The sequence below is a fragment of the Debaryomyces hansenii genome, assembly GCF_000006445.2.
Source record: "Debaryomyces hansenii CBS767 chromosome A complete sequence".
Lineage (NCBI taxonomy): Eukaryota > Fungi > Ascomycota > Pichiomycetes > Serinales > Debaryomycetaceae > Debaryomyces > Debaryomyces hansenii.
In genome coordinates this window covers 1,192,047-1,204,820 of record NC_006043.2, presented here as the reverse complement: position 1 = coordinate 1,204,820, position 12,774 = coordinate 1,192,047, and the positions used below count along the sequence as shown (strand labels likewise).

The 12,774-nt window shown below is 36.6% G+C and overlaps 6 protein-coding genes across 6 annotated transcripts; 5 read left to right on the top strand and 1 right to left on the bottom strand. All coding sequences in view use genetic code 12, as the record gives it.

The window, feature by feature from the left end:
• Nucleotides 1-39: 39 nt before the first annotated feature.
• DEHA2A14388g (DEHA2A14388p) lies at nt 40-1,425 on the top strand (the record flags this gene model as incomplete). The annotated part of the gene is made up of 1 exon (XM_456955.1): nt 40-1,425. The coding sequence occupies one exon, from the start codon at nt 40-42 to the stop codon at nt 1,423-1,425; it is 1,386 nt and encodes a 461-aa protein (XP_456955.2).
• Nucleotides 1,426-2,145: 720 nt separating this feature from the next.
• DEHA2A14366g (DEHA2A14366p) lies at nt 2,146-3,693 on the top strand (the record flags this gene model as incomplete). The annotated part of the gene is made up of 1 exon (XM_456954.1): nt 2,146-3,693. One exon carries the CDS (start codon nt 2,146-2,148, stop codon nt 3,691-3,693), a length of 1,548 nt encoding a protein of 515 aa, XP_456954.1.
• A 654-nt stretch (nt 3,694-4,347) lies between these two features.
• On the bottom strand, nt 4,348-5,208 carry DEHA2A14344g (DEHA2A14344p; the record flags this gene model as incomplete). Its single annotated transcript, XM_456953.1, has 1 exon — nt 4,348-5,208. The coding sequence occupies one exon, from the start codon at nt 5,206-5,208 to the stop codon at nt 4,348-4,350; it is 861 nt and encodes a 286-aa protein (XP_456953.2).
• Nucleotides 5,209-5,898: 690 nt separating this feature from the next.
• On the top strand, nt 5,899-6,738 carry DEHA2A14322g (DEHA2A14322p; the record flags this gene model as incomplete). Its single annotated transcript, XM_456952.1, has 1 exon — nt 5,899-6,738. The coding sequence occupies one exon, from the start codon at nt 5,899-5,901 to the stop codon at nt 6,736-6,738; it is 840 nt and encodes a 279-aa protein (XP_456952.1).
• Nucleotides 6,739-7,344: 606 nt separating this feature from the next.
• On the top strand, nt 7,345-8,937 carry DEHA2A14300g (DEHA2A14300p; the record flags this gene model as incomplete). The annotated part of the gene is made up of 1 exon (XM_002769994.1): nt 7,345-8,937. One exon carries the CDS (start codon nt 7,345-7,347, stop codon nt 8,935-8,937), a length of 1,593 nt encoding a protein of 530 aa, XP_002770040.1.
• Nucleotides 8,938-9,183: 246 nt separating this feature from the next.
• On the top strand, nt 9,184-11,706 carry DEHA2A14278g (DEHA2A14278p; the record flags this gene model as incomplete). Its single annotated transcript, XM_456951.1, has 1 exon — nt 9,184-11,706. One exon carries the CDS (start codon nt 9,184-9,186, stop codon nt 11,704-11,706), a length of 2,523 nt encoding a protein of 840 aa, XP_456951.2.
• Nucleotides 11,707-12,774: the final 1,068 nt, after the last annotated feature.

The following is a 12,774-nucleotide window of genomic DNA, read 5'->3' as shown; positions in this document are numbered from 1 at the left end:
ATTGATTTCATCGTAGTATCCTAAAATCACTAATTAACAATGGTCAAATTATCTATTGGTTCACTCGCTATTTTCACATCGTTATTAGCTGCTAAAGCAGTTGCAAAGGACGTTGTTTGTTTGGTCAATGACACCCCAGTTGCAACCGTCGATTTAGATACAGGTGTTTGTCCATTCCAGCTCCCAGCTGAATTACTGGCATTCTTCAATTTTAATGCTTCTGATGATTACGACATCCAATTCTACTACGCTATTGCTAACAGCGCAAGGTATTTCACCGATATTGTTAATGCAGGTACTGAAATTGAGATTCCTGCTAACCAAATCTATGGTACCGATGGTGCCCCAGTATACAGAGTGCACGCCGAAGATTCTCCATCGTCTAACTCTACTGAAGCTATCAGAAAGAGAATGATGAACCAAGTTGATGTCATCAAGAGAGATGAAGCATCCGACTTCGCTGAATCATTAAAGGAAAATGACGGTACCTTGGTCAACTCGGCCGTTTTTAAGGTTGTTGACATTGAAGAAGGATCATCTTCGTCTGCTGGTCCAACTGAAACTGAAACATTCGAATCTACGAAGATTATTACTATTACCAGTTGCTCTGACGACAAATGTACTCCTACTACTGTTCCAGGTACCCCAACTGTAACCACTTGTACTACTGATGGTCATGTTACAACCTTCACCACATACTGTCCAATTACTACTGAAACGAATACTCACACTGATGTTGTTACTATTACTCATTGTTCTGATGATAAGTGTTCTGAAACTACTGTTCCAGGTGTCCCAATTGTCACAACTTGTACTACTGATGGTACTGTTTCTACCTTGACTACCTACTGTCCAATTATTACTGTTACCCACTGTAAGGACGACAAGTGTTCTGAAACTACTGTTCCAGGTACACCAACTCTTACCACTGAAACCATTGGTGGTAAGGTTACTGAATATACTACTTACTGTCCAGTATCCGAGGTTCCGGGTACTGAAGCTCCAGGCACCCAAGCTCCAGGCACTCAAGCTCCAGGCACTGAAGCTCCAGGCACCCAAGCTCCAGGCACTCAAGCTCCAGGCACCCAAGCTCCAGGCACTCAAGCTCCAGGCACTCAAGCTCCAGGCACTCAAGCTCCAGGCACTCAAGCTCCAGGCACTCAAGCTCCAGGCACTCAAGCCCCTGCACCAACCCCAGGCACCCAAGCTCCAGGCACCCAAGCTCCAGCTCCAGCTCCAACTACTGTTGCCGGTGAAACTAACACACCACCTACTGATGTTGCTGGTGAAACTAACACCCCAACTGTTGCTGCTCCTTCTGTTGCTCCAACTAGTGCTTCAGTTTCTACTTATGAAGGTTCCGCCATCACTCAAGGCACTTCATTATTTGCCTTACTTTTGGTTTCTTTGATCCACTTTTTCTAATTTAGTCGATCTTAATTAGGATATTCTTCATTTCTTCTTTCTAATTTCGCTGGATTCATAATCTTTCCTTGGTTTTATAATTCCCACTTCTTCATCGCTAAGTACTTAGGTACGTCATTAATTCTGTATTTTACTATTTAGAAGCTAATATAATTTCATTAATTTCACTATAAGGTTGCATTGTAGGAGAGTCTAGTTCTGCCCAACTGAATGCCGGTGCCGTACTTGGTTACTGTCCTCTTATTAAACATATGTACAGCTTGTAGCAGTGTTGACATTTTTGTATAAAAAACTTCGAGTCCTACTATAACGGTGTACATGTTTACTACTAAGCCTTAATAACAATTAAAGCGTAGCACTCAAATCTAGCACTAGTCACGCCAGAATCAATATGTAGTTAGCTACTAAAAATCTTTGCGGGCGTTTTATTGTCTTCACCCGAGACGTAATAGCAAATTTCGATATCATCATGGTAACAATTAGCATAAATAGATAAATTATATAATCACAATACAATGCAGCTGATATATGTAAACACATTTTCTTAGATTATCGAGAGGCACGTCAACAATATGCGATAAATTCGGGCTTTGAATTCTTGTAGGAATATCTCGAAACGCGCTTTTTTCTACTAGGAGAATTTACCTATAAAAATGGAATCTGTCCGCTGTTTTACAAGCCATCCAATTTTCGATCTCTAATACATATTCTAAATTCACAATGGTTAGATTATCTATCAGTTCGCTCGCTATTTTTAGTTCTTTATTAACTGCAAAGGCAGCTGCAAAAGATGTCCTTTGTTTAGTTAATGACAGCCCAGTTGCAACCGTCGATTTAGATACTGGAGTTTGTCCATTTCAACTCCCAGCTGAATTAGTTGCTTTTTTCGACTATGCTAGTTCAGAAGACTACAACGTTCAATTCTACTATGCTATTGCTAATAGTGTAAGATATTTTACTGATATTGTCCATGCTGGTACTGAAATTAGTATTCCAGCTAACCAAATTTACGGCACTGACGGTTCTCCAGTTTTCCAAGTTCACGTCGAAAACACCCCAGCCTCTAATTCTACTGCTGCTATCAAAAGAAGAATGTTAGAACAAGTTGAAGTTATCAAGAGAGATGAAGCTTCTGACTTTGCTGAATCTTTAAAATCTGTTGATGGTACTTTAGTTAACTCTGCTCTTTTCAGGGTTGTTGATGCTCCTAGCGGATCATCTTCTATTGTCTCTGGTACTCCTACTGGTACCGTTCCTGTTTCTTCTGGTGTTAACACCGTTCCAACCGGTGATGTTACCGAAACATTGGAATCTACTAAGGTTATCACTGTTACCCACTGTTCTGATAACAAATGTTCGGCTACTACCGTACCAGCAACCCCAACAGTCACCACATACACCGTTGATGGTACCGTTACCTCGTACACAACTTACTGTCCACTCACTGACGCTGCAGACGTTACTGAAACTGTTGAATCTACTAAGATCATTACTGTCACTCAATGCTCCGACAACAAGTGTTCTGAATCCACTGTTGCAGCTACCCCAACTCTTACTACTGAAACTATTGAAGGTACTGTTACTGCTTACACCACATACTGTCCAGTCTCTGAAGATTCTGGTGTCACTGAAACTGTTGAATCTACCAAGGTTATTACTGTCACTCAATGCTCCGACAACAAGTGTTCTGAATCCACTGTTGCAGCTACCCCAACTCTTACTACTGAAACTATTGAAGGTACTGTTACTGCTTACACCACATACTGTCCAGTCTCTGAAGATTCTGGTGTCACTGAAACTGTTGAATCTACCAAGGTTATTACTGTCACTCAATGCTCCGACAACAAGTGTTCTGAATCCACTGTTGCAGCTACCCCAACTCTTACTACTGAAACTATTGAAGGTACTGTTACTGCTTACACCACATACTGCCCGGTTTCTGAAAATGTCTCCGCCCCAGGTACTGCTGCTCCAGGTACTGAAGCCCCAGAAGCTACTTCTAGTTCTCCAGCCGGTACTGCTGCTCCAGGTACTGAAGCCCCAGAAGCTACTTCTACTTCTCCAGCAGGTACTGCTGCTCCAGGCACCGAAGCTCCAGAAAGTACCTCTCCAGCCGGCTCTGCTGCCGGTACTAACTCTCCAACAGTCGCTGCTCCTTCTACTGCTGCTTCTTCTGTTGCTGCCATTTCCACCTACGAAGCTTCTGCTGTCACTCAAGGTAGCTCCTTGTTAGCCTTACTTTTAGTCTCGTTGGTTCACTTTTTCTAATTGACTGAGTAACTAACTGCTATACTGCTATACATAATTTCGAATGGACACTTGTCTATCTTTATTTCGGTAAACTCTTTATTTTAATGAGTCTTGAATTTTACTAATCTTCTGATACTACAGTTGTACATATGTACCTCCTTATTTCTATTAAAACTAACTTTGACTTAGCGACTAATATCACATTTTGCATTCTTTATCAAAAATGTAAGGCTAGTAATTCTATTTATTACTTGGGTGCATCTAAGTTAGATTTCTACAAAAAACTATTGCATGATTAAACTTTTAGTGTGAGGCGCAACCAATAACTGGGAGTTTCGCGTACCAATTAAAATTTTAATTATTATTCGGGCAACCAACTGCATTACTTAATAGTCAATGCGTTAGAACAATAAAACGCGATATGCTTAATGTACATCGTGTAAATGCTTTCGGATTAAAATCTGTCGCTCGCTAAATGTTTGTAACCGTTAATAGCTCCCCCCTCTAAATATAAAAGTTCTTAGGAGGAAATTTTAGTAAAAACAATTGAACGAGTAATGGCTTTGCAACTGATAATAAATATAATCAAAATAACTACAAGTAAAAAATGAATAGAATGTTTATTCTTTAGTAGAAAACAAAATTTGAGAATGAATAGCTTGGTTATGATTCCTAGATAGCGCAATATCCCCCATCTACTCGAATATCAGTTCCGGTAGTAAAGGAAGAAGCATCGCTTGCTAGGTATAAGTAAGCCCCAACCAATTCTTCGGGAAGTGCTTCTCTACCTAGTGGAGTTAATCCCCACCATTTGGCCCTTTCATGGGTGGGAACTGGGTCAGATAATGATGTATTTGTATACCCAGGAGAAACAGTGTTGACTCTTGCGAAGCCTGCAAATTCTACCGCTAAACACTTACCCATATGTAAAACTGCAGCTTTGGCAGAATTATAACAAGTCTGGTAGTTGGGCACATTTACAATATGAGCCGAAATTGATGCAGTGATGATGAATGATCCTTTCCCGTTCTTTTTAAAAATCTCTCCAGCATATTTGGCACAGTAAAAAACCCCATGAACATCGACTTCGTAAACTCTTGCCCATTCTTCTGGAGTACTATCCTGGTTTAGAATTGAACCTCTATTCCAAGCGATACCCGCATTGGCAATGAAAACGTCAATGGTGCCGAAATCTTCTTCAATCTGCTTGATTGTAGCCTTGACCTCTTCGCATTTCGAAACATCAACTTGATAGGATTTTGATTTAATACCGTATGTTTTAGATAATCTTTCGCTGATGCCAGGATTAAACTTATAATCCAAAATTACAATATCACTTCCAGCTTGTGCAAAACCTTCGGCAATTGCACCTCCTATATCCCCTGCTGCCCCAGTAATAACGGATACCTTGTTTTTCAAAGAAAACTTATCTAATATGTTTCTTGAGGTCGATTCCGGTGGTATAGTAGGAACATGATTTTCTTCAATGTCGGGCTTGATTAGTGACTTGTATTGCAGATCTGCTAGAGTCATGGGAAGGCGTCTACGAATATCCAATTGTTTCTTCGAGAAAATTGTCACTTTTTAAATGAATTCTCGAGATAGAAGAAGAGGTGAAATGTTAAAATTTACCCCAAGAAGATTTCGGGTTAAATTAGTTTTCAGTATCTGTAGTAGGAAAAGCGGAGGTTGCTATTCCGTATTTGTGCAATATAATAAACTCATTGCAAAATAGTTCAGTATGAACTTATATCATGCTATAGGTTAAGTAGGATGAATATGGCATTGTAACGTGTATAAGAGCAAAATCATCAGAAGTTTTCGTATATTGAAGATAAATTCAAGCTAAAATATCCATGTTGAATACATGTTTTATCTCAATCAGAATTTTGAGGTCTATTTTACTATTAGAATAAATCTTGTGTTAAGCACTCTAAGCTTGGTATGTATATTGCCTGTATAAAACTAATGTAATATACTATGACTTCAGTTCAGTATTATCAAGATCAGAATATGGCGTTTACCCCACGCAAGGAAACGGAACCTACTATTCCGTCGCGGCTGCGAAATAGATCACTGTTTTTCAATGCACTCTTCCATTGTAGATCAAATACATGTAAAGTGTAATATTCTTGAATATATATAATTCAATGATTTCTTCAATAAGAGTTTTTGATTTCATATTTCTTAGGGTGTTCATTAAAGTATAAAATTTTATTTAAGATGTCTGAATCTATTAAAAGCATAATTGAACCAAAATTTGACAATCTTCCTACACAAATACCAGAGATATCTTCTAATGTTTTCAAATTGTTTTCATTAAGCGGAAAAGTTGCATCTATTACTGGATCTTCTGCAGGTATTGGATTAGCGGTGGCAGAGTCGTACGCTCAAGCTGGTGCTAATATAGCCATTTGGTACAACTCCACACCCGCAGATGATATCGCAGAAAGGTTATCTAAAACTTACAATATCACTGCTAAAGCTTATAAATGTGCTGTTGATAATTTTGAAGAAGTAGAAAAGACTGTAAATCAAATAGTGAAGGATTTTGGAACAATTGATATATTCGTTGCTAATGCTGGGGTTGGCTGGAAATCCTGCCCAGTAAGCGAGTCTTCATTAGATGCCTACCACAATGTGATGAAAGTTAACTTAGACGGCGTTTACTATGCAGCCAAATGTATAGGACCAATTTTCGAAAAGAATGGGAAAGGATCATTTATAATTACTGCTTCCCAAGCTGGACATATAGTCACAGTTCCTATTGCTCAAGCTGCCTATAATGCAAGTAAAGCAGCTCTTATCCAATTGGGAAAATCACTAGCAATTGAGTGGGTTAGATTTGCAAGAGTTAATACTATATCACCAGGTTATATTTTGACCGAGATTGCGAAACATGTTCCCTTTGATGTGAAGTCAAAATGGTGGCCTTTAATTCCAATGGGGAGAGAGGGCTCGCCACAAGAATTAGTCGGAGCATTTTTGTATTTTGCATCTGACGCATCTACATTCACTACTGGTGCAGACTTAATAATCGATGGCGGATATACAGTCCCATAAGTTTATATAGTTTTATAAAATACTCGTATTACATATACTGAATATATGATCTATAAAAAATTCAAGATAGAGAATCTAATTATTACCAATTTCTGATATGTTTTAAATAGATCCGCGATCAACCTAACCTTTTAGTTATGACCGAAAATCAAAATTGAATGTCAATTTGTATCTTTTGTAATAAAGTATACCTGAAATGAACCTTGGATTTGATTCATAGTTGCGGAGGTAAATAAGAGAGGGGAAGGCTGCATCTCGGAGATTTAATTACTGCAAAAATAGCTATACTCTTCTTGTATGACGAAAATGGAGCGCCAATTTCCGTTTCCATTTTCCATCTGTGAGTATTAGAAATGCAGGTATCTTAGAATCCTCTACTGGTGATACACTTATCCATGAAAGCCGTGACCAAATTCTAATTCATTGTGGAAAGATGGAAAACCCACCTCCGTCCCCATTTCTCCGTAAAGAATTAACTATTCATGGATGATACAACTATGCTTTCTGACTACCATAATAATTCAATCATAATAATAGTATACATATATATATATATCATTGATATATAATTCTAACCCCCACAATACTATAATCAGAATAATAAAAATGTTCAATAAAATCAGATTTGGTTTCTGCAGCTTAAACAAGGAGCTTGATAAGTTTCATACGACATATAATATATATGTTATTGCTATGATTACAACAATCTCAGGTATGATGTTTGGATTTGATGTCTCTTCAATCTCTGCATTTATATCTGAACCATCCTACAGGCGGTTCTTCAATTATCCAAACTCTACGACACAGGGTGCAATTACTGCATCCATGTCTGCAGGGAGCTTCTTGGGTGCAATATTATCATCTTTTGTATCAGAAAGAATTGGGAGAAGAACCTCATTGCTTTTTTGTGCCATGTTCTGGGTTTTAGGTTCCATAATCCAATCATCATGCAGAAACCTTGGTCAATTAATCGCAGGTCGCATAATATCCGGGGTAGGTGTTGGTATTGGATCCGCAATAACCCCAATATATTGTTCAGAAGTATCTCCTGCCCCTTCTAGAGGTGTTATTGGAGGTTTATTTCAATTAGCTATCACATTTGGGATATTGATAATGTTTTACATAGGATATGGTTGTACATTTATTAACGGTCAGGCGTCTTTCAGATTAGCTTGGGCGCTACAAATGATTCCCGGTTTGGTTTTGTTTGCTGGTGTATTCATTTTACCTGAGTCACCACGCTGGTTAGCAAACAATAGTAAGTGGGAGCAAGCAGAAGAAGTGATTCGAAGAATTAACGAAAAAGACAAAACAGGAAGATATTTGATTGAATTAGAGGAGTTGAAGGAAAGTATCACAATTCATAAATTATCAAAAGATATAGGGTACCTAGATCTTTTCAGGAAAAAGAACTATAAAAGTAGTATTGTTGGTATTTCGGCTCAAATCTGGAATCAGCTTACCGGAATGAACGTGATGATGTATTATATAGTCTATATCTTTGAAATGGTGGGATATACTGGAAATACAGTTTTAGTTAGTTCAAGTATCCAATATGTTATCAATTTTGGCGTGACTTTAATAGCTTTGCCTTTATCTGATTATGTTGGAAGAAGAAGACTAATGCTAATCGGTGGTGTACTAATGATGGCATGGCTATTTGCTGTTGGTGGACTCTTTGCAGCCTATTCTGAAAAGGTAGAAAACGTCACCAGTGACGCAACCGTGGTTGTTACTATCCCCGAAGAACATCGAAATATTGGAAAAGCCATTGTTGCTTGCTCTTATTTATTCGTTGCCACCTTCGCTAGTACGTGGGCAGTATGTTCATGGTGTTATTTTTCTGAAGTGCTCCCAACTAGGACAAGATCAAAAGCAGGACTGTTAGCAGTTGCAAGTGACTGGGCAATAAATTTTGCCATAGCTCTTTTTACTTCTTCAGCATTTAGAAATATTACTTGGAAAACTTACTTTGTTTTTGGAACATTCTGCGGCGCTATGACCGTTCATACCTTCCTTTCATACCCTGAAACTCGTATGAAAACGCTAGAAGAAATTGATATGACTTTCCAAAATTGTATCCCACCATGGAGGTCCGCGGGAGTTACTATTCAAAGTCTTGACGGTTATTTAAGTGATTCTAAGGAAAATAACGTAACGCATGTCGAACAAGTGGAATCAAATAGCATAAGTAAGTAGCTTTATCTATATAGATAAATTTATAAATAAAAGAAAGTTGTTCAGCACAGTAGACGACCATAGTTATTGTTAGTCATTGTTCGTGTCTATTCACGATTCTGAAAATCTAGTGACTTAATAGAAAAGTCTAGTCTCTAAAGCTTGCAAATAGGTGTTCAATGAATCTGATATTTGAGCTTGTATGCAGAAATATAATGTGGGGCATTCTTTTCATTATTTATACTCAATTCACCTCTTCGATTATTCATGTCACCAATGAGTAATTCTTGCGATTTTTGTCGCCGGAGGAAACTTAAATGTTCAAGGGAGCTACCAAAATGTTCTAGCTGCATCAAGTTTAATAAAGCATGCGCCTATACTCCAAGACAGAGACCACCACCTTTAACGAAAGCGTATGTACAACAATTACAAAACCGAATTATCAATTTAGAAAATACTTTAGGGAAGCTTGTAAACTCAAACCAGGAAAGGGATGTGTTACTTCAGAATCAATCAACCTCTGATAAAAATCACAACGACATAAATTATCAGGTACTTCAGGGAGAGTCAGATATTCAAGAAAGTCCTGATTCAGTTGACACTGAAACAAAAGACTTTAATGCTGAAGATTTTCTATTATATGAAGATTTCTATAACGTGGATGACTTAGACTGGTACGAGAAAGACCCAACATCTACCAATGATGAAGCCCTGCCTATAGATTCAGGTATGGATGGCAATACCCCAGATAGCATACCCTATTCTTCAAATGGACTTATAGACGGAATGGGAGCTTTATCAATTGGCCACGAATCTAGTTTTATAAAGCTGCATGCATTTTATGGAATAAGTTCAAGTAACGGACTTTTGAGATTCTTGAAAGTCTCGGAAGATAACGAACGAAACGATAATATCATTCGCAAGAACGCTCTAGACACCAAATACTATTCAAATTTGGGATTGTTGTACGATCAGAATAATTCGAAACTACTTAAAAGTGAAAATTCAGATATCTTATTAAATGACCCCTCCTTCAGAAATGATCTTGTAAATTCATATTTTGATAATTATCATTGCTGTTACCCATTTATAAAGAAGACTTCTTTCTTAAAAGAGTATGGATTTTCCAAATCAAACTCAGCTGCAAATCCAAATGGGCCAAGTTCCATTAAAGATATCTCATTTCAGGTTTTACTTAATACGGTACTTGCTATTGGAGCATTATGTAAGTTTGGAGAGCCATCTATTATTGATTTGTTATATTATAAAAGAGTCAAATCAACATTACAGGAAATTAATATCATGGAATGTGGTAGTTACCAACTACTAAATGCATTTGTTTTACTAGGTAATTATGTACAAAAAAGAAACAAACCCAATACTGGCTGGAACTACCAAGGATTGAGCTTGAGGATGGCTATTAGTTTCGGACTTCATAAGGAGGTGAATATAATTGAAAACTCTAATAATCAAGGTTCTCATTTTTTGGAAACTCGAGAAAGAAGAAGAAGGTTATGGTGGGGATTATTTTTCTTTGATGTTGGGCTTACTATAACCTTTGGACGACCTTTGCATTTACCCCTTCTAGAGTCCATTGATATAAAATATCCATTGAATGTTGAAGATGTAGAAATTGAAACTCTAAGAGAAGATTCTAACGCATATACACTCATTAAGCCATATCCTACAATCTATGCTGGACTACAACAAGAAGCTAGACTTTCAAGAATTTCCTATAAGATCTACAGTTATATCACCAAAGTTTCTGGTATTAATGTTGAAAATCCTAAGACAAAAATGTCAGGACTAATCGAGTTGAATAATCTAATCATCGGATTTGCAAAATCATTACCTCAATATTTCAAGGAAGATGACATGGTGGTGACTAAATGTCTAAAAGAAGTTTGTCCTCAAACTTGGTTCAAAATTAATTTGGATGGTACTTTAAGCATACCTAAGTGGTTTGATTTTACGCGAAGACGAATTATATGGCGATATAAAAATATTCAGATATTAATGTTTAGAAGTTTCATTTGGGAATCAGGAAAGTTTTTTGATAAATATGACATGGAACTGAATGATTACTCGAACTTAGAATTGAACGGCTTATTGGATTTATGCATGAAGAATTGTTATCTGGCAGCAAAAGATACTATAAACTCTATCAACCACTACGTATCAAATTGCGAATTAGATATTTTATCATCATGGTATGCAACATATTTTATTTTTCAAGCTGTCTTAATACCAATACTATTACTCTATAAGAAATGTCCAAAAGGGATAGATAATGATTTCAAGTTATGGTTAGATGATATTGAACAGACCAGGAATACATTAATCAGCTTGCAAGGTTTTAATAGCCTGGCTAAGAATTTGATTGAAACTGTTAATTTTTTAGCTCAGCCTATTCTAGAGAACTTGAATGAAATTAATGAGAATACCAACTATGATAACAATAAAATTGTATCTGAAGGGGAGAATGGCAAAGAAGGTTTTGATTTTTCTGATCTTCCCTCTGCGACCATAAATTTATTCTCTAATGTTGGGGTTGATTTTAGTCATTCAGGTATTGATTCAAACATACTACCTATGGGTGATGAGATATATGATCAGTTTATGTCAGAAGAAGATATATCTAATGATAGTCAACTTCGTGGTGAACTTTTGTCATCAGAAGAAGCTGTTATTAACAACTTTTTACAACAAGAATTATTTCCGAATGATCCAATATTTGAAAATAGCCAAAAACACCAGCAGTCCCGGGATTCTGTGCACTTTGATAATTAAGGAACAAATAAATAAACAAACAGGTTTTGTTGCATATCTTTTCAATATTAGATTTGTCGTTAAGCTTAGCGCTGATGAAATGGCTAAGTCGTTAAAAGTTGGATTACTAGAGAGATTTAACTTAATTTCCGCCGTCAGTTTAACTAAAATGGTTGCGTTTGATCCAATGGGTAAAATCAAGAAATATGAAAGTCCTTTGGAAATAATGAGAGTTTTACTATGTCAGATTGGAATATTATCAACGTCATAAAGATCATATCACCGATGAAATGCAACATCAATTAACTAAATTATCCGAACAGGCAAGGTTTAATAATAGGTTGACAGTTATAATTGTTATTGGCACTGATTTATTTTGTTATAGATCGATTGAATGATATTTTACTAGTGTGATTGCTCGACGAAAGAATCTCTCTTGTACAGCTTTCTAACCATAAAAATATCTTCTAATATGCATACTCAAGAAATTTAGTGAACTAGAGATTTTTAGATATTATACGTATTTCCTGAGTCTTTATGAAACTGAACAGGTAATAATATATCTTCAAGAATATAACTTGACTAAATTATTGAATAATTATTTACGGCTTGGAATCTTAACTAAATTAATTTCATTTAATCTTTTTTCAATACGCTGCTAGTACTATGTTTTACCTATCTTTATCGAAAAATTCGAATACCACAAATATATTTCCCCGATTATAAGCTTGAATACTTAAATATTCAAATATCATGCGCTATTTGAGGTTGGTGCTATTTTTATTTTAGTTTTATTTGCCTACAGATTCTGGCAACATATTTTTCAATTTTTTTTCATGTTTGTTGGTGTTGACCAACTTGAAAGAAACAAATTTGTTAGAATATAGAGAATATTAAATTTCGATAAGCATTACCTTCCCAAGATGAAAATTCTAAATTCAATCAGAATAGAAACTTCAATGCTGCAAGAAATATCCAATCTACTCGAGTAAGAAAACTCCTCACCAAACATGGGTCATAGTTGTAATCACCGTGCACACACTGGTATTATATTTGACCTTAGATTGTTTGTGTGTCGACTACTTCTAC